The sequence below is a fragment of the Prosopis cineraria genome, unplaced genomic scaffold (genome assembly GCF_029017545.1).
Source record: "Prosopis cineraria cultivar Desert tree isolate PC_DT_omini unplaced genomic scaffold, ASM2901754v1 PC11, whole genome shotgun sequence".
In the NCBI taxonomy this organism is placed as follows: Eukaryota; Viridiplantae; Streptophyta; class Magnoliopsida; order Fabales; family Fabaceae; genus Prosopis; species Prosopis cineraria.
In genome coordinates, this window is record NW_026555342.1 from 17,414,602 (window position 1) to 17,437,204 (window position 22,603).

The following is a 22,603-nucleotide window of genomic DNA, read 5'->3' on the forward strand; positions in this document are numbered from 1 at the left end:
ATTCATGTTTTATTCTTCAAAATAAATGGGTATATGTGTTGAGACAGAATAAATGTAATTATATGTATTGGACAAGCATGCTCTAATTTTAAACTTCATAAAAGTTGTTGCATGATATCACACGTTGGGTTAATGTATAATTTTAAGCTGGGGGCCGTGCCGCATTTATTATGGTGCAATAGCTATGGCAAAGAATTTATAATTACAAACATCACGAGCAAAGTGTGTTTATGAAAGAAAGTCTTGCATGTTAACTTTATCTAAACATAAATCTTATGTTGGATTTCCTACACCATTAAGGAAAATAAGTTGTGTTTAAAGTATAAAATTAATTTTTTGGCATAACAGTGTAGAAAGCATAGATAATATATGGTTATATCGTTATTAAATCATACATATTATGGCTAAAGGAGGAAAAGAAAATATTTACGTTGGCAGGGATTGTGAGTACAGTGTGAAGAGTTTATATCGACGAGTAAGAGGTTAGATCCTTGGGCACTCATGATTGTACAATGCTGTTGATCCTAAAAGAATATTATTTATCCTGATATAAGCTTCTTATTTTACCGGAAAAAAAAAATATTATTTATCCAAGAAACACTACAAAAAAAAAATGACTTTCAGCAACGACACTAAAAAGTCGTCGCTAAAAGTCACACTTTCAGCGGTGACAAGGCATAGTCATCGCTGATTGTCAAACTTTCAATGGTGACATCAAATGTCACCGCTGAAAGTCACATTTTCAGCGATGACTTTTATTGTCGTCGTTGAAAGTTGAGAATTAGCGGCGACTTTTTAGTGTTGCCAGTATTTTTTAAAATATGTTATAATTTTTTTTAAAAAATTATATTGCAAGTTTCAGCGGCGACATACAAGTCGCTGCTGAAAGTCAAGAATCAGCGGCAACTTTTTAGTGTCATCGCTGATTGTCAACTTTTTTAATTTTTTTTTAAAAAATTATGTTGCAAGTTTCAGCAGCGACATACAAGTCGCCGCTGAAAGTTGAGAATCAGCGGCGACTTTTTAGTGTCGCCGCTGATTGTCAGCTTTTTTTATTTCTTTAAAAAAATTATGTTGCAAGTTTCAGCGGCAACATACAAGTCGCCGCTGATTGTTAGCATTTTTTTAATTTCTTTTAAAAAAATTATGTTGTAAGTTTCAGCGACAACATATAAGTCGTCGCTAAAAGTCGACTTTCAGAAGTCGCTGTTGGTTGTCAGCATTTTTTTGTGTTTTCAAAATTAGATTAAAGTATTTTTCATAGGAAAAAATATATTTTTGTTTTACCAATTTCATGATGTTCTTTTTATTAAAATTTCAATTTATTTTCATTTTCATTTATTTAACCAAGTTGTATGTATGTATATATGTATGCACAGATATACATACATATCTTGTAATATTTCAAGTGGAGAGAGGTTTATATTAAGAGATAGAGAAGGGGCCATTTAATTTAATGCCTGCAAAATCAAAAGTCTTCTGATTTTATAGAAGTTTAAAAAAATCATGGTTAAATTAGCTCTTTTGATTTGCTTCATCTAATTACCTTTTATTTTTTTTGTGCTTAAATTATTTTTTGACAAGATTCAACTCTTGTTTTTCTTTTGCTTTTACTTTTTCTTCTTTTATCATATTTGTTTTTCACCCATGATTTCTTATGTCTTTTTCTATTTCAAAAAGAATTTGGATATTCTGCACAAATATCTCTTTTAAATTTTTCTCTTATTTAATTTATTCTATTTTCTATTTTTGAGATTTCTATTTGTTCTTCAATTCTTTTATAATGTATTTCTTTATCTCTACCTCTTCTACTTTTCTTTCAGGTTCACTATTCTTATTTGGCTATAGACTAAGATTCTTAAGACTTATCTTATTCTTCTTTCTTTACTTAGATCCTAATATCTTATCGAACCATCTCATATTTCTATTTCTACAAGTTTTATTTTCTATTGATATTGTTCTTCCTAGACTTAATAGGAACACTACTACCTAACTTTCCTATTCTTTCACAGGATTTTTGAATATTATATTTCTTGAATATTCTCTGTTTGTTACTAAACTTACTTGGCAATATCATTTTTTTATAAGTTATATGTGATATCATGTTCATGTATCTTTGTTGATTTATTTCAAAAGGGGTGTTATCTATTTCATTTTCTATATTTTCTTTTGCTTTTATTTTACTAGTTATAACGAAGAACAATAAATTCTACTGTTTTAACATATGGACAAATAATTAATATTATAAAACCTTTAGAAAGATAATTTTAAAAAATATAAAATAGAAATAGTTTGTTATAAATGTGAAAGATTTGGCCATTTTTATAATTTTTTTTAAAATTATGTTGCAAGTTTCAGTGGCGACACTAAAAAGTCGCTGTTGAAAGACTTTTAGCAGTGACTTTTTAGTGTCGCCGCTGATTGTTAGCATTTTTTTATTTCTTTAAAAAATTATGTTGCAAGTTTCAGGATGTCGCCGCTGAAAGTCGACTTTCAGCGGCGACTTTTTAGTGTCACTCCTGATTGTTAGCATTTTTTTATTTATTTTTAAAAAATTATGTTGCAAGTTTCAGTGGCGACTTATATGTTGCCGCTGAAAGTCGACTTTCAGTGATGACTTTTTAGTGTCGCCGCTGATTGTCAGCATTTTTTATTTTTTTTAAAAAATTATGTTGTAAGTTTCAGCGGCGACGTACAAGTCGTCGCAGATTGTCAGCATTTTTTAATTTTTTTTTAAAAATTATGTTGTAAGTTTCAGCGATGACATCTGAAAGTCGACTTTCAACAGCGACTTTTTAGTGTCACCGTTGATTGTCTATATTTTTATAATTTTTTGCTAATATATAATCATCAATATTTTTACTATTTATTCTTAGATATTTTTTATATTATAATTATAAATATGAATATTAAAATAAATAATATAACAACCTTAAGAAGTAAAAAAATTAAAATAAATAATACAAATTATATTGTATCAATTATATTTATAGTTTACTTTAAACAAAATAAATAATATAATTTATAATTTTATAAATTGAAAGAATTAAATTGAAGTATTTAAGGATAGTAATGATATTTTATAATATTTAATATTTAATATGTCACGCCCTAAAAATAGGGGTAACCGGCACAGGATGTGAATCACATCATACATCCCGTAAGCCACAAATTCAAGGTTTATTTCCTTTAATTAAAATGTACTCAGTTTTACACTAACATTTGAATACTATTGATATTAATCATTATACTAATTGTTTCAACATTTTGTAAAAATTTTGACAGAACCTCCTCTGTAAATAAAATCTCCCAAAAATTCTGTATCACAAAAATTTTCCTTAAACATTATATCAATCAGGAGCTCGGCTCCTTTCAGCCAGTAGACAAAATGTATAATAAACTAAGAACTCTAATTATAAGTTATGTGGAGCACCTAATTATATGTCTCATGACATAATACATAAATTTCATATTTATATCAATAAGACATATTTACAGAACAAGCCTCCATTTTGTTCCGCAAGCATCCATCATTAGTAAGCAAGACGTACAGCGTCAATTATGCTATCTGAGACCAAAAATAATTTTCCAGTGAATAACGTCCCAACAATAAATAATTTAACATGAATAAAAAGAAAAGTTTGAAATAACCATGTAAATTAAAGAGACAACAATTTCCATAAAAAAATGTATAAACTTCAAAATAAAATGATTCTATAAAATTTTGAATAAAATCTTGAACTATTGAACTATCATAGCAAATGGTAATATCACTTGATTTTTAAGAAGTCACTTAAATGAAATAAATATTTATAAATAAATTACTAAACAAAAATCAATAAAATATGAAATCATCAAATGATTGGTTTCATAATTATAGGGACTTATTAGAACAATTAACAAATGTGGACACACAGTCCACGAAGGTAAATAACCAAACGTGGCTTGTGCCACGAAGACAAACATGGACACACACAATCCACGAGGGTAAGTAACCAAACGCAGCCGAAGCCACGAAACAAATGTGGACACAAAGTCCACGAGGGTAATGCTAACCAAACGCGGCTTAAAGCCACGAAACAAATGTGAGTACGATGCTCACGAATAACCATCCCTCCATTTCACGTGCATTGGCTATCGCACGGGGCTAGTACCTCTTATAAACACCTTGCTAGCTAGGTATACCATAGCGCGCCAAGGGCTAATGGAACTGCCATTAGCAACCAGTGTTTTATATAAAGTCCCTTTTTAAAATCATTTCAAACATGCGAGAAAATCATCACTTTCAAGATACAGTTCTCATTCTCAAAATCAAACTCGCATGAATACTTTTAAGCATTAAAACTTGCCAGAATTAAATTTTATATCCGATGCTCATACTTGCATTTATTAAATAAAAAATTTTCAACATCGAACTCGTATGAATTGTTTTTCGTAGCAATTCAATAATTTTCAGAATGAAAATCCCATAATTAAAATCCAAACTTGTATTTACTGATCAAATAAAATTATCAAATTTGGTAAAGATAACTTCACAAAAATAAATACTTTAATCAACAAAATATCTAATAATCACATTGTTGCTATAAAAAGAATTTGTATAAAAATGTAATATTTAAATAAAGGAGATTTTAATGAAATATTAGTTGGGACGCTATTCACTTACTTGAAGTGTGCTTGAGTACTAAAATTAACTTCTTAGAACCCAATCAAACCTTCCTTCCAGCTCTTGCTAAATGCCCTATCTAATATAAAAAGAAAATTCAATGGCATAATCAAGTTTGATAAACTCTTTCCAGCTCTTGTCAAGTGCAAGCAACAAAACTTAATTAATATTAATATTATATATATATAGCATAATTAATCACTTTAAATTTCAAGTACTCCTATCACCCTTTCTATCAAGCAATATAATTTTATTAAACTTCCATCTATCCTTGCCGCAACATGATTGATCCAAATGATTAAAAGTTTTCTAAAGCATCCTCAATTACATCACAAAGTATTACTTAAGCCAAAGCTAAATTATTTAATGGAGATAAGATCATCTCTTAGATCTTTCAACAAATACCCATTGGGCATTAATTCTAACTCATTCAATAAAGCTTCCTAACCTCAACCACTTGCCTAAATTTTTTTCCCCAGCATTGTTAATTATATCATATTCAAATAAAGTTTAGAGCCAACCCATCATCCTCTTGATCTCTATAGTTTCAACTTAAATCAAGTTCCCCTTCAAACTCAATATGTACGACAGTACAAGGGAGGAAGAATAAAATTCACAACCTTAATTATCTCAGCACACGCATGCACAAAACAAGAAGAAGAAATGTTTAAGCTACTTACCTAAATCAATAACAGCAGAAAAGGGAAGGAGAAGAAAGAGACCGACGGAACATGGGATAAGATAGCAATAGACCAGCTTCCAAACTCATGAATCAAGCCTCCAAAAATACCAGACTAGCTTTTTTTGTGTGCTTGCCGCCTATGAACAGAAAGAATGGAGAAGAAGGAAGAAGGTCTGACCACACCGAAATCAAATGCATATGTGAGGCTTGAAATGAATGATGGCGGAGAAAGGAAAAGGAGAAATTCATGACAGTAGTGACGGACGACATTCGCTAACAAACCCATGCCGATGATGTTACGAAGCTGAACAGAGGGCGTCCAGTTACTGTAGCAACAGAGAAAAGAACAAAAAGACCAGCAGCAACTTCATTCAGCAATTACTGGACCCTCTTCCGTGCACCACCTTTCCAGCGACTTACTTCCCACGCAGACAACACCGGTGATAAAAGGAGGAAGGGACTTCGACCCACCACGGCAGCTAGAACAGGGAAGACGCACAGAACCATGTTAGACACTCTCAATCACACCAATGAGTTGAATGGCAACGGAAGGAAGATGGAGAGTATGGATGGAGATGATGGACAGAAATTGCAGGCCTGAAGGTTTGAAGCTTCTGGATTGAAATTTTTTTTAGCTCTCTCCTAAAATACAGAGCACGCTGGAACCGAAAGAGAGAAGAAGCTGAAGGTTCTGGATCTCATTTCTCTTTCCTCTGCTCTCTCTCTCTCTCGATATTTCTTGAATCAGATCCCTAAAAACGAAAGAAGAAACGTGCACTCTGCCCTTTATCCTTTTCTCCCTTTATTTATTTAATTTGACAGAAGGGCATCTTAGTAATTTTATCTTAAGCTAAAGGTAAAAGGTAAAATCTCACTCTTGGCCTCATGAAAATTCAAATTTAGGACCTATCAATAATGTAGTTGGCATAAAGTTTACTAAGCCACAATTTTCTCTTGATATATTTGCTCTAAAAATAATAAAAATAAACTTAAAACACCTTTTAATAATTTAATTAATTAATTTTATTTTTATTATTAGTATTATTTTTTTCTAGTCATTACATAATATATATGTGTGTTTGTATAGTTTAATGATATGTGTGTGTGTGTATATATATATATATATATTTAATTATACAATAATAGACTATAGGTTCATTTCAGCTTAGTGGCAAAATGGTTGGACATAAAAGGAGGAGGTCATGGGTTTAAACATTGCAGGAGACAACTTTCAAAATGGAAATATAAATTGATGACATGATGACACGTGGTGTGTGGTGAGGGGCGACACATGGAGGATGACATGGCGTCACGTGGTGCGAGGTGGGGCCCTATGTGGAGGGTGACATGGCGCCACGTGGCGTGTGTTGAGAGTGACATGGTGCCACGTGGCGTGAGGTAAGGGCAACACGTGGAGGATGACATGACGACACGTGGTGCGAGGTAGGGCCTTACGTGGAGGGTGACATGGCACCATGTGGCGTGTGGTGAGAGCGACATATGAAGAGTGACATGGTACCACGTGGCGTGAGGTGAGGGCGACACATGGAGGATGACATGACAACACGTGGTGTGAGGTAGGGCCTTACGTGGAGAGTGACATGGCACCACGTGGCGTGAGGTGCGGTGCCACATGGACGGTGACGTGGTGCCATGTGTGTAAGTGAACCAACATTACTCAGCGATAACTTTTTGGTAGCTTCAGCGGCGACAACTGTCACCACTAATACTTAACATTCAGTGGCGACAGAAATAGTCACCGCTGATGCGTGGTTTCTGCGGTGACAATTGTCGCCGCAGATTCTCAACTTTCAGCGGCGATAGACAATTGTCGTCGCAGATTCTCAACTTTTAGCGGTGACTTTTACTATCGCCGCAAATTGAATCAGCGACAAAAGTTCTCGCGGCAACATTGTGGCGACTTTTTGTCACCGCTGAAAACTTTCAGTGGCGACTTTTTGACTTTCAGCGGCGACAAATGTCACCGCTGAAAGTCAATTTTTTTGTAGTGAAAAATGCTAATGGGCATTGGATTTTCTACTAATGTTGAAACAAAACACATCATATTTTCTTCAAATATTACTTATTCTAATATAAACTTCTTTTAAGCAGCACATTTTCAATCTTTTGGATTATCCATATTTTATACAAGTTCATAAGTTAATTTTTGTAAGGTTAGATTCATTTTTGCCCTTAAACTAGTTCTGTAAAAATACACAATGTCCTAAACTTTCTATCGTGACAAGATCGTCTTTGAAGTAATTAAATCATAATAATATTACCCCTGACATTAAATAAGATAATATTGATCGTTAACTTAGCTTTCTCAAATTTAACATCAAGGGTGACATTGCTATGATTTAAGTTTTTTCAAAGTCAACATTACTATGATTTAATTACTTTAAGGGCAACATTGTTATGATTTCAGTTGAATTTATTTTTGAGTCAGCAAAGTTAATCGTCAACATTCACCCATTTAACGTTTGAAGAAATGTTGCTACAATTTAATTACTTTAAGGATAATATTGTTATGATAAGTAGTTTAGAACACCAGGTGCTCTTGGGTCTAACTTGGCAAGCCAGGTCAACGTGCAAAGGATGACTTTTAAGGTTTCTTATAGTAAATTATGGATGTGCGAAAGGATAGTTCTTGAGGCTGAAATAATAAATGAGTCAAGTCAATGTTGTTTTAAGTGAATGGCATTTTAATGTATCAAAGTTCGATAACACACCGCACAGGAATGCATAACTCGTTGAGTTATGCGTGACATCGTTTGTGACACGGAATCGGAACATGGGCAACATTTATTAAAGTTCTTTTATAAATGTATAACGCGTTTACAATGGCTGAAATTTCGGCCAATTATATACCCTTTTTAATTTTTGAGATGATATTTTTAAAATTAGAATAATTAATATCTTTTGATTTCTTAACGAAAATGAACGTTGTATAAGTAGAAGAAAATAACAGTGATGCAATTTGATTTAATAGTCATCAACGGCTAAGAGTTTACAATGGCATTTTGATTTAGGGAAAATTGCATATAGGTTTCATGGAGCAGACTTATTTACAAATAAGTCTTATAAAATTCAAAAACCACAATCAAGTCTTTTGAGACTTAAGTGTAATTTGAAATTAGGCTAGAAAGATAATAATACCCCTATTAAACATACATTACATCAATCAAATGATTATTTTATGACTACTTCATCAGTAATTTACAACTATAATTTTAACTTTTTACAATTATAACTTTACTATCTAATAGTTAAATAATCATGTGTTATTAATAAAATTTAACATTAATTGGTTACAATTGTTTCATCAATAATTTATAACTACAACTTTAACTTTAACTTTTTACAACTGTAACTTCACATATTCTATAATTAAATTAATCATTTCAATTATTGGATATATTAAGTTACAATTGTAAAAAGTTGAAGTTATAGTTGTAAATTGCTGATGAAGTATTTGATTGATGTAATGTATATATATTTAATAAGGGTATTATTATATTTTTATTCAAATTTCAAATTACACTCATGTCTCAAGGGACCTAGTTGTAGTTTTTAAATTTTACAGGACTTATTTATAAATAAGTCATCTCCATGGGACCTATATGTAATTTTCCCTTTGATTTATTAACGAAAATAATTAATATTTTTTAAAAATTGATAATTTATTAAAAATTTTATTTTCTTGTTTTTATCATTGCTTATAGCCATTCTCTTATTGGAGGCAATTTCGTTCAAAACACATTTGTGCATTAGTGGGCACCTTTCCCATCAGGAATTTGAACTTTATTATATTGTGAGGGACTAACTGTTCCATTAAACCTAACTCCTTGGTTAAATTACATTTGCTTGTAAATATATGTAATTTGACTTTGAAACCACGTGAATATAAGCTTTCCCAAATTCAAAAATAATTGATGCAATTTGTTTTCTTCTAATTCTAAAGATATTTAATTTTAACAGCCAAATAAAATTTTGGTGTATATATAGATAGTGGCTTGTGTAATCTTTTTTATGTGACTAACTATTTTTATCATCAATATTCCATTGGAAACGCCTCAGAATTTTATCAATCACAAAATGAACGAAGAGTCAAAGAGTATAACATAAAATAGAGAGACTTTTGTAAATATACTGCATGTTATAGTATCAAATTAAGAAAATAGTCTAACATTTATTATATTTTGTATTATGGCCAGTTTACTATATTTGTCAATGATATATTGTTGTGTACTAATGATAAACTCTTTGTAAATTTTAAAATTTTTAATGATAAACCTATTGAATATCAATGATAAACTTTTTATATATTAATGATAAATTTCTTATCTATTGATGTGAACTGGCTATACTTCCAAATTTTTAAAAATTTACTCCATATTTTTTGGGACCAATTTATCCTATAAAACAATAAGATTGTACAAGAGTAGAACCAGTGATTCGGATGGGCAGACTTATTCAAGCTCATCTTAATCAGGTTCGAGCTTCTTGAAAGCCCTACTGGCTAATCCCAACTTGAATTCATCTAGGTTTCGTATGGCTTGAATACCTGCATTTTTATTTTTAAAATTAATTTTTAATTTAATCTTTTATTTTAAGATTAATTATTTTATTTTATAAAAAATGTAAAATATATTTTTTGGATACTTAATGATATATAAGACTCAATTTTTTTAAGAAAATATGTTTGTCTTAACATCTAAAAATTGATATTAAAATACATTTTAAATATTATTTTGGGATATTTTATAGATTAAAAATAATAAAAATATGATAATATCAATATTTTTAATTTTTTTAAAAAATATCGATAATAATGCACTCAAGTATATGATATTTTAGTATAAAATAACCTAAAACTTAAAAAATTAATTAATATTTATTATATTTTATATATTTTTTAAAAATATAATTTTTTATCAGGGTATTTAAGAGTTTGGGGTTGACCCAAAAAAACTGAATATTAAAAAATTATTATTTTGTTAAGCCCAGTCTTAATTTTGTTTAAATTTATTATTAGCCAGAATTACCAGCGACCAACGTCTCACAATTAGGTAGGCGGTCCCCTTTTTTAATTACTTCTCTTTTTGTCTCTTTCTCCCCTTTTCTCTCTCTATCTCTTTGTAATACAATCTCCCTTTCTGGACCTGCCACAGACATGTCAACATCTAATATCTATCCATAGGTTGTCTCTCCTATTGTATCATATTAGACGTATATATCCCATTGGCATGGACAATGTAAAGGCTACACATTGCACGACCAAAAATTTGTGGAACACGTTCTCTTGGGTCAAGGATGTGAAACGCTAAACATGCCATTAACAAGTGCAAGATACTTAAGAGTGAATTTTCATATTGGATTTCAACTAAAAAAAAAAACAATGTTAAAAGGTATTAAAATAAAAATTGCTTGTGATAAGAGGACAACTATATATAGAAAAGAAAAAAAGAACAAGGTTGAAACCTGAACTTCTATGGATTATCGCCTTATTGTCATTCAATTATGTCTCACTATCAAAAGAGATCTACTTAAAAAAACAACAATGAAATTACACAGAGAGAGAGAGATTTTCATATAAATATATATACAGCGAAAAGATTCTACGGCATGTATCAAATGTAACAGATAATTTCAGGTTGTAGGAAAAAATCAAAAGGAATGATACATTAATGAACTCTCCGACCAAACAGCAAACGAAGAAACATTCCACATTGCGAATAAAAATCACACCGATAACATTAACATAGTGGCCGGAAAACGTGACTTTATAACACAATTCAAAAAGAAAATAAATGCGTCATTTATTGTCTTCTTCGTTCACAGGTAGAAAGAATTATACTATATATACCCCGTGGCTCATTTCACTTCGTCGCAAGCTTATTTCAAGTTTCAATTCTAAGTATCTGAAACGAAAAATAATCATGGTTTTCTACAATACTAGGTTCTTCCTTCGTTCCCTGATCTGGTGTTCCATTCTCATTGGTCTCTCTTCTGCTCGCTCTACCAGGGAATCTGTTTTTCCTTCAAAGGTAGAAAAAGAGTTTGGAATATTCCAACAATGGATGAAGGAGCATGGAAGAATCTACCCAAACTTCGAAGAGAGCGAAACTAGATACCAGATATTCCAGAGGAATCTCAGGTATATCACAGAGATGAATGCTAAGAGATCAAACTCGACTTTCAGTTATCGTTTGGGCCTCAACAAGTTTGCTGATATGAGTCCCGAGGAGTTCAAGAGAGTGTACCTACGTGAGCTCAAGATTCCGACCACCACCAACACCACGACTGGTTCGAGGACGGATTATGCGGAGCAGAAGGACTCCTGTGGAGCACCTGCTTCCATGGATTGGAGACAGAATGGAGTTGTCGTTGGAGTTAAAAACCAGGGAAGCTGTGGTAAGCCTCTCTTGTTCAATAATATCCCACAAAAGGATAGACTTGACACGCAAATATAGTACACATGCCCACAAGATCCCACACAAATGGAACACGTAGAATAATCATTTTTAGGTGAAAGTATCATTTATTTTGGTTCTTTTCTTGATGGTCAATGGACTAATAGATTTATCTTTAATGATTCGCAGGTAGTTGTTGGGCATTTGCAGCTGCTGCAGCCATTGAATCAGCACACGCAATATCCACAAGGGAACTTGTTTCCCTTTCTGAACAAGAACTCATCGATTGCGATTCCAAGGGCCAGGGCTGTTCGGGAGGATGGCCGTCTTATGCCTTTGATTGGGTTGTGGGAAATGGTGGTATAAGCAAAGAAGATGATTATCCTTATGCTGCTCAAAAGGGTTATTGCAGAGCCAACATGGTTTGTTTCCTCTCTCTCTCTCCCTACATATATACATATACACAAACATATATATGTCAAATCAATCACACATATACAAAGAAAAGCATCCCTAGTTTATGGAAGGTTTAAATTACACTGATATCTTCTCTTTTATTTTCCTGACCTCGGTTTTTTTATTTTTTTAAGCAGAATGGGAATAGTGCCGTGAAAATTAGTAGTTATCAACGTGTAACACCATCTGATGATGCTCTCATGTGTGCTACTGCTCAGCAGCCTATTGCTGTGGCTTTAGATGCAACAAATATTCAGCTTTATAACGGTGTAAGTATTCTCAGTCCTCATTCAATCTGCAATGTTTTTCTTCTACTTATTGTTCTCGTGAATTAATATTTTGGGGTGTTTACACACACACACACACACACACACACACACACAACATATCTTTAATTTAGCTTTCTAGAATTGAAGTATATAGTTTCAACATTCATATGCAACGACAGGGATAATTAAGTGTGACAATAATAAATTTTGAGGACCAAGTATCAATATTCAATTGAAATTTCTCTCTAATTATTTTTACTTTTTTATTTTTAGGGAATTTATGAAGGTGAGGATTGCCCAAGGGATTCAAACCGTTTGAATCATGCAGTCTTGATTGTTGGATATGGTTCGGAAGATGGAAAGGATTATTGGATTGCGAAGAACTCATGGGGAGAAGGTTGGGGAATGAAAGGATACATCTTAATCCATAGGAACACAGATTTACCAAATGGAGTTTGCTCTATCAACACTGCAGCCTCCTACCCAATCATATAAAGCTACCACTTCTATTGTCAATTTTCTTGTATGTGGGTTACTTTGAACCAAAATCTATCATAAAGTTTAAATAAAATGTCATAAATTATATTATTAATTATAGCAAATCATTTTATATGTTGTATTATTTAATATTACTAAATTGTCATATCACAAGTGTATCAATCAGTATAAGCAATGTAATGATGAGTGAAGTGTTCGTTCTATAAATTAAATATTTGATTCTAAAGCCTGGCTAATTGCTTATTTTCAAAGTTTAACCATAGCATTAAAATCCCATGGCCGATCCAGCTAAGAGTTTTGGCTGAATAGGTCGACTTGGTTGGTTGATTTATACTTTTTCCTTCCCTTGCTGAGCTTTAAAAAACATCATTTTGAGCTTGATTTATATTTGAATATTTTTATATATTTTAATTTAATTGTACTATTTTAATCATATTACAGTGTTGACCCCAATTCAATTGCGATTATACCACTGGCCATTAATTATTGTCTCAATTAATTCAATGATTAGTCTAATTTTTAATAACTTTACTTTAACTTAAATTGAGCTGCTCCAATAATTTATAGAAAGTAATTATAAACGAATGTTGGTTTCTTGATTGAGCGTCCTTGTTAGGTTTATGCATTAGCTGGGTTCGCGCCACATTTATCATGTTTTACTAGCTGTGGTGAATAAATTATGAACAAGCTTTCTTGTTTGATTTCTGAATCAGAAACATCACGGGGCAAGTGCATCAAAGAAAGTCGCATTAACTTTTTTCTAAATATATGTAAATCTTTTGTTGGAGTTTCCTAGAATGTTAAGAAAAGATAAGTTATATTAAAAAGCTATTTTTAAAATACAAAATTATTACTACATCAATCCTGTACACTTACGGAATTGATCAATCTGGAAGTTGAACTTTTCTCTCCCTTTCTCTTCTATTTTCTCTGATGTTATGAGATTTGGGAATTTTTTTTTTACTATGATTAGCTGTTTCTAAGTCTTCAATTAGGATAGAGAGTAGCCTGATTGGGATGAACTTTAAAAAACTCCATCTAAACTTGTACTTTTATGATTTATGAAAGTTATTAGTTCCAACCATATTTATCTCCTTTATTATATTCTACATTTTTGATTATATAACTGGCCATTATGAGATTTGCTTGTGAGCATAATAAATGAACTAATTAGGGAGATAAATACAAATGATTGAATTAGAAATAACTTAGAGATTTTGTGATGACTTAAATCATATCCTCATGGTCTAATTAGATGCTTTTGGGTTAAGCGAGAGCTAGTTCAACACTAGTTAGATACAGCCTTGTAATAGCCTAGGAATTTTAGTAAGAATTAAAATTTATTGTGAGGTATTTCAAAGGTACTTTTCTAAATTTTGGGATAAATTATTAAGAGTTATTGATGGTCCAATGGAAGTTTGCTCACAGTCTTTCATCATCAGGTTTTGGAAAGGAGATTGAAATCTAATATGTATCGGGATTCTTCTTCTCTCCTTCCTCATTCTTAAATCCCATTCCATGATCCCGAGAGAGAGAGAGAGAGAGAACTTCAACCTTATTCATTCTCCCATCTCTATTATCCCTCTTCCTTTCTTTCCATCCATCGTCGGTGACCATGCGTGCGCTAGAGTCTTCTTCTTCCTCCTTCGTCCATGTTGCTATGTGGGTGCATCCATATTTTCCTATCCCTTGATTCTATTTGCTCATTGCTGGTAGATGCATGAGCAGTTGAGCCGGCACCTATTAGAAGCCTAATTCATGAGTTTCCCCTCTTCCTTGTGTATACCGTCAGTCACTTTTCCCTCTCCCCCTTTCTATCGACGCCAATCTATATGGGTATATGCTTCGATCCTTCTTGTTCTCATCGGCGTCAATTTGCTCCTGCTCTACAAATGGAGAACTGAACCTCCTTATCATTGCTATGATAGTTGTTTTTTGGTTCAGCAACTCTCTCGCTTCTCTCTGGTTTGTTTAGTGTGAGGTTGTCACGCCCCAAAAATAGAGGGTGACTGACACAGGTGTGAACCACTCTCATATTCCCGTAAGCCTCTAAGTGAATATTTATTCCATTTTCAAGAAAAGAACAAAATTCAATCGAATCACATGAGAATTAAAATAACTTCTTTAAATTCATTATTATAAGAAAGTGTCGACGTTTTTGTAGAAATTTTGGCAGAACTTCCCCTGTAACTAGGATCTTCCGAAAATTCTACAACAAAATTTTTTACAAATAACAACATAAATCAGGAGCATAGCTCCTTCCAGCCAGCAAACAATATACAGACCAAAAATAAGATTCATCAACCTATGTGGAGCATCTACTCTTTCTTTTCAAATCAAAAAGATATACATATCATATATTTAAATTAAAGCAACAGTACCAATCAAAAAGATCCACCCACTGTAGCTAGTTGCCCTTTTCGAGGTCTGTGGAATCGGCGTCAGCTAACCAATCTGAGGCCAAATAATGTTTTTCTTCCAGTGAATAGCATTCCCATGATAAAATTTTTAAAATTTAAATTGACAATCTCTAATAATGGTGTCAAGAAAATTGAAAGTAATTCCACCAAAATTTATAAGCATGTAAGTCATAATCATATTTGTAAAATAAGAATAAATTGAAAACAATTTATGATATCATGCTTAAAGAAAACGATCTGCTCTCATATAACTCAAAGTGATACAAATTACTAGTTAAAATCAAGTAAATTTTGAAAACACATAATAATCAACATTTAAAAATTTGAGAACTCAACAGAACAGGTCGCAAATATGGACACTCAGTTCACGAGGGTAAATAACCAAATGCGGCTTATGTCATGAAAACAAATGTGAACACACTAGTCCATGAGGATAAGTAACCGAACATAGCCGTAGTTACGAAACAAACGTGGACACACAGTCCACGAGGGTAAGTGACAAATACGGCTTAGGCCACGGAATCAAACACGGGTATGAAGCCCACGAATACCAAACGTGAGAATAAAACTCACGAAACAAACTAGCTAGTGTTTAACCACAGCGCATTACGAACTAACGGAACTGCCGTTAGTAGCAGTGTTCTGTATAGAGTTCTCTTAAAAATCCCATTTCAAACATGCAAGAGAAATAATTATTTGTGAAGTCAAATTTTCATTCTCAAGATCAAACTTACATGAATTAATTCAAATATATGAAACTTGTCAAATCGATACACCATAACGGATGTACAACTTGCGCTAATCATGTAATCAAGAAATTTTGAAATTCAATAGGCAAAGGTGACTTTATCAATATTAAAAATATATTTCTTGAGAAAATGCATGAATCATAATATGACTATTCTTTATTATTATTTCAAAATTTCTAAAACTAACATAACTCATAAAAATGAAATATTTTAATAAAAGATTTTCAATGAATACTCATAAGGAATGCTATTCACTTACTTGTTGAAGTTCTAAATTCCCGAAAGTATTCTTCTTTTAAGTCTTTTCAGGGTCTTGTTCTTCCACACACCTTATAAAATATAAATATATACAATTTTAATAACTTTTTAATTTATAACATACCCTTCACTAACCACCATTAAAATTTCAAAACCAAATTTATGATTTAAAGTTAATTCAAGCATTATCACTCATTTCTCTTACTTTCTTCATAAAACTTTAACTATGCCATACTATTTCTTTGGAATAGGAGTTTTCTCCCAATCTTTGCAACACTTACCTTAGGTGCATTACTTCTACCTCTTCAATTTTAAGCCTTTAACCATTCACCAAAAATCAAACAAACTCTAAACATACACATGATTGTGTGCAAGCCCATAATTAAATTCCTTTACAAAGCTACAAGAGAATTTCTAAACTAATAATTCCTATCAATATTTAGAAGTCAAATTTTATTTCCTCATACAAGCCCTTCAATGACATCTCATAGGTACCAACAATATATCCAAGCTTGTCTCTTTCGATTTCAGTCCAGATTTTTTTTTTCTTTGATCATGGCAGCAATATGGAGCGCACACGCACGGACAAAGGAAGGAGGACGATGATGAATAGTGAATAAAAAGGTTTGAATCAGCAATAAAGGTGGATGAACAGCAGCGTCTACGGCAACCCACGTGAACAATGGTGCTTCCCAGATCTCTTTCTCAGCTTAGTTATGCTGGACAGCGGCAGATGGAAGGGAAGAAAAGAAAATTCATGAACGCTGAACAGGGGAAATAGATTGTAGTAACAGACCTCCAACGAGAACCCTAAATCTTACGTACTTCCCTTCCCATTAACAGACTCACACAGTGGTATATGGTGAGCTAGAAGTAGGGAAGAATGAAGAGGTTTCGGCCGATGTTTAATAGCAAGAAAACAAGCTTCAACTCCTGCCAGCTGTGGATAAACCGATGATAATTTCTCACACCGGCGATGATTGACTCACATAAATAGTGGCACGACCAGTGGTTGAGATGAGAGAAGGCAGAGATTGACGGTGACAGAGCAATGATTTAGTCTAATCTCTCAACTCTCCCTCTACTCTAGAATAATCGAGAAAGAAGGAAGAAGGAGTTAAAAAAAATCTAATGGGTTTAAGGGCAGTTCGGTAAATTCGCATAGCCAGAAAAAGAAAAAATTAACTCTTTTTCTAGTCTCTTCTGGATTCGAACTAGGGACCTAATGTATGAAGACTTGCTCAATTGCCACTAGACCAAGTCTCTAACTTGTTACATTTATCCCAAAAACTAATATAAACACACTTTAAGCAAGTTAACCTATATAATTATTTATTTATTTTAAATTTAGTCATGGTTATTACAGAGGTATTCCCAAATTCCTTTCTTTCCCTTTGTGGTTACTTTTGGTTGTGAGAAAAGAAAGCATTTAGCATGTTAGTTGCTTGAAAATATTAGATTAAGAGATTTATTTTGATGGAGGTATCTCCCTATAGTTATTTGGTTATGACAAGATAAGGAAGATGAAGATAAGAATTCTGTTTTGCTTGAATTTTAAGAAAAATGTTAAGAAATTGGTTGAAGATACTTTGAAGGATTATGTTGATGGATGGAGGTGTATGATTGGTATAGTTTATGAATTACTATGTTGCTCTATGATTTAAACTTTAAATGCACATAAGATGTTTGATAAAGGTTTGATAGAAAAATTTTAGTGTAAATATATTGGAATGACATGGTATAACAAGGAGGTGAAGTTGTCTCTTTATAACTTCAAGGAACTATGGGTAAGAGTTAAAACTGAGGAAAAATTTAGTCTTCTATATTTGAAAGGAGTTGGAAAACATGAGCTTAATTGTCACTATTGTGGCTGTTGGGGACTGAATAAGAGAATTTGGGAAAAAAAATTATTTGGTTGGTAATTTCAAGAATAAATTGGATTGTTTTATGTTAGTTGTTGAATATTAGCCTCAAGTAATTCAAATAATTTAGATTTATACTAAGTTAAAGTGTATGTGAAGATGACAATAGTGTTTCAATAGCCATTAGGGAATTAAGGAGTGGCTTATTAGGAGTATATTATATATATGGGAGTATCTCATATAAATGAATAGCATCCCAAATGACTTATTAATAAATTTATTTTCTTCATAATAATGTGTTAAGTACATTCATGATCATTTATATCATTATATTTTAAATTTTGTTATCAACTATCGTGAATAAAAATGTTTCTATTGTATAAAGTTTTATAAGAAGAGTTAGAATAATTTTATGATTAGATATCTACATTATTTAATACATTGGCAATATTTGATTTTACAGTTTGAGGAATGATTTATTATTATGATTCATGCATGCTTGATTTAAAGTGTGAGACCAAATTAAAATGTTAGTTGCTAATGACAATTTCATTAACCCTTAGCACTATGACGCGCTTAGCTAGTAGGATGTTTGTGAAAGGTGCTAGCCCCATGTGCAAACTAACACATGTGGAGGTAGAGGGATAGATATCCGTGAACATTGTACTTGCACTTGTTTCATGGCTTCCAGTTGCACTTCACTTATTACTTACCCTTGTGAATTGTGCATTCACACTTGTTATCTGTTCTGATAAAGTCTTGCTAAAGGATATGAAATTAATTTTTTTAAACGAATCTTATTAGACATGTTGATTTTCACGAATGGATTTCTTTGCCACAAGAGAGTTGCATTTCTTAATGAGCTTGGTAGTTTAGAAAGTGAAATTTAATCGTTGTGTTGTGATCATACGAGAATGTTTTTGGATTAAATGCTTAAATGAAAATATTTGGTTTGAGTTATACATTACTGCTTTTTTAAATGATTATTTTAGTTAAATTCATGCTTATTCCATTTATGTTTCTTTCTTTTATCACTTTTAATTTTATTTTGGGATACTATCCATTGAAAAAAAATTTTAACTTTAAAAAATAGCTAAACTTGTATCATTTGTTGATTATTAGGAGCTTTATAGTTGAGCTGAAGTAGAAAAATTTCTTTGGACAAATATCAACTTGATCTAAATGTGAGCTCAAGTATTCTTTTATAATCTACTTCATGTGCTTTTTATTGATTATAGATAGAATCTTGACCTATTGCATACATTGATTGTTTGTTGTTAAGCGGAGCTCCTTGTTGCTGAATTGTTATAAATTTGTTATTGTAGAAATTTTTACAAGGTTCTATAGAATTTTTAAAAGAGTATATGATTATTTTTATGTGGCAAAAAATAAGGTAAGAATTTCTAATTTTATTATTAATGAGTTCAAAGTATTAAATTAGAAGTTTCTTAAATTAAGGTTTATAGGATATGAGTTTTATACACATATCTTATGCCTGTCACACCTTATTTTTGGAGTGTGATAGGCTTAATATATTGAGAAGTAACTAGAGTACTCTAGTAATGATCATCACTATAATTGAATGTGAATAAGAAATTGGATAGAGTAAGGCATCTTAGTAAGTGAATCCTAATCCTTAGCATTTAATTAATTGGATTTTCTCAGATGTTTTGCTGTTTATTTCTCTTAATCATTTTCTCTTTTTTTGGTTGGTTAATTGTTTGGTTCTCTTAAATCAATTAAATCCTTTTTAAAATAATAAAGATCACTGCTTTTCTCTAGGTTTGACACTTAGAATACTTAGGGATATTTATTTCATGCACTTGCGAGACTAATGAGTCTGGTTATAGTTGTTGCCTTCACTGAAATCTAAACATGTTTAATATTCGATTCATTTTAACTAGATTTGTCCCTTTTCTAAACATTTTTATTTTCATCCAAACCAAGCCTTAGGGTTTTGTTACAAAAGGTGCACAGGATAACATACCACATAGGAATGCTTAGCTACCAAAGGATGACTTTTAGGGTTTCTTTTGTGGTTGAAGGCTGGGGATTAATAAGTGAGTCAAGTCAATGTTCCCTTTAGGTGAATGGCATTTTAATATATCAAAGTTCGATAACACACCACATAGGAATGCATAACTCGTTGAGTTATACGTGATATCGTTTGTGACACGGAATAGGAACATGGCAACATTAATTAAACTTCTTTTATAAATGTATAATGCGTTTATAGTGGTTCAACTTTCGGCCAATTATACCTTCTTCTTTTTTCTAAATCAGCTGTAACTTCAGGTAAAAAGAAAAAAGTCAGCTATCACCAGCTTCTAATTTTGAGATGATATTTTTAAAACTAGAATCTTTAATATATTATAATTTGTTAACGAAACTCAAAAATTGATAATTAAAAAAGTACATGCACTTCTAAAAATATTTATGTAATTTTAACCTTGGAATCACATCAACATAAGTTTACTCAAATTCAAAAAAGAAATGACGCAAATTTTTCTAACTCTAAAGATGTTCATAAAATATCCACTGTCAAATAAAATTACCGTCTACATATAAATGTGTGCGTAATCTTTTTTTTTTCTGTTAATAACTATTTTTCATTACTGTTCAATTGCAAATGCCTCAAAATTTCAACCATTCGAAAAATGAAGAAGAGTGTAATTTTTAAGAAAAAACCAACGTAGAATAAGATGATGGGTACACAGGTCATATTAGATACGTGTCTCCTGTTTTAGGGATTGTTTGAAACTATTTTTATTTTATTATTCTGAAAATTGATGTTCTATAGAACATGTTCTGAGAACAAAAAATAATGAAAATAGGTGTTTTTCTCATTCTCTCTTGTTCTCCAGAACAATAATTACAAAACACTTAAAAGTTGTTTTTATTTTTCTGTTCTTAAGAACAATATTTTTTTTTATTCTCCAAAACACTTTTTAAAAACATGTTACCAAATGCATTTTTTTGTTCTTTTGTTCTGGAGAATAGAAAACTGTTTCCAGAACAGATTTCCAAACAAGCCCTTAGTTTTTCTTTTTTTTTTTTTTGTCCTTCTCTCTCTCCCTCCCTCAATCTCTTTGAACTCTTCATGGTATTAAATACAAATGTCAACTCAGTCAGTGAGGCCGGTAACTTGATGGACCGGTCAATGATTGGACTAGCCTATCGATCAATCCAACCCGGTTTTAGTCCAGTTAATCTAGGACAATCTTGCTAATTTGGTGGGTTGTGTGGGTCAAATGAGGTGCACGTTATAATTTTCCCCCCTATTTCTAAGCCTAAAATAATGTCGTTTTGATATTTCAAAAATAATAATACATTCATAGTTTTTGGGAATGAAAGTTTTGTTAAACTAATCATATAATTGTGTTGAAATTTGGTCTATCACTTTTGAAATTTTCAAAAAATTATAACTATATACACATATGCTGTAATTTTAATGCATTACCATACCAAAATGACATTACAGTTTGTGAATTGGCAGATTAGTGCTAGAAATCACATATCAATACAAATATTCTTTATATTTAAATTAAATTAAATTATTTTAATTTTGATTGGTAGGTAGTTTGGTCAGAGTTTAATCCCAATTGGATCAATAATGCTTAAACTACTACTCAACTCATTTTCAGTACTTTTAACACTCTTTATGTTCATTATCTAAGTCAAAATATATATACCTCTCCTTGTACTGTGTCATACTTGACGTATACGGTATCGGTATGGAACATTAAAAGGCTACACATAGCGCCAATTACAAATGTGTGGAACATGTTCTCTTGGATCATGTGAAACGTTAAACATGCCATTAATAAATGCAAGATGCTTAAGAGTGAATTTATACATTAGATTTCGATCCAAAAGAAAATAAAGCTAAAAGTATTTATATAAAAAAATATGGTTGAAAATTTAGCTTGAACTTAATTCTATGCGGTATGGCTTCGTTTTCGTTCAATTACTTATCACCATGTTCTGAGATCAATTTTTTTTTTTAAAAAAAACCAATGAAATTATGATACACAAACACACACAGACATTTTCGTATATTGCATCAATTGTAACATTATTTTCAGGTCGTCGAAATAAACCAGAAGGAATGGCATATTAATGAACTCCGACCAAACAGAAAATGAAGAACATTCCACATTGCGAACATTAATCACACCGACCACATTAATCAATGGAGTAGCCGGAAAACGTGAATTTATAACACAGGTCAATGGGAATAATACTATATATACCTTATGGCTCATTGCACTTCCTTGCAAGCTTATTCCAAGTTTCAAATCTCAGTATCTGAAACGAGCAAATAATC

General features: G+C 31.7%; 1 protein-coding gene across 1 annotated transcript; it reads left to right on the top strand.

Moving 5' to 3' along the window:
- The first annotated feature begins 11,375 nt into the window (after window positions 1-11,375).
- On the top strand, window positions 11,376-13,126 carry LOC129284994 (zingipain-2-like). The gene is made up of 4 exons (XM_054920529.1): window positions 11,376-11,765; window positions 11,954-12,186; window positions 12,358-12,489; window positions 12,763-13,126. Exons 1-4 carry the CDS (start codon window positions 11,432-11,434, stop codon window positions 12,982-12,984), a joined length of 921 nt encoding a protein of 306 aa, XP_054776504.1. The 5' UTR covers window positions 11,376-11,431; the 3' UTR covers window positions 12,985-13,126.
- The last annotated feature ends 9,477 nt before the right edge of the window (window positions 13,127-22,603 follow it).

Excerpts from the sequence above, each read along its gene's own strand:
- LOC129284994 (XM_054920529.1), top strand. The coding sequence starts at position 11,432 with ATGAAGGAGCATGGAAGAATCTACCCAAACTTCGAAGAGAGCGAAACT. Across the intron at positions 11,766-11,953 it reads TAAAAACCAGGGAAGCTGTG|GTAGTTGTTGGGCATTTGCA; the intron begins GTAAGCCTCTCT and ends AATGATTCGCAG. Across the intron at positions 12,187-12,357 it reads GTTATTGCAGAGCCAACATG|AATGGGAATAGTGCCGTGAA; the intron begins GTTTGTTTCCTC and ends TTTTTTAAGCAG.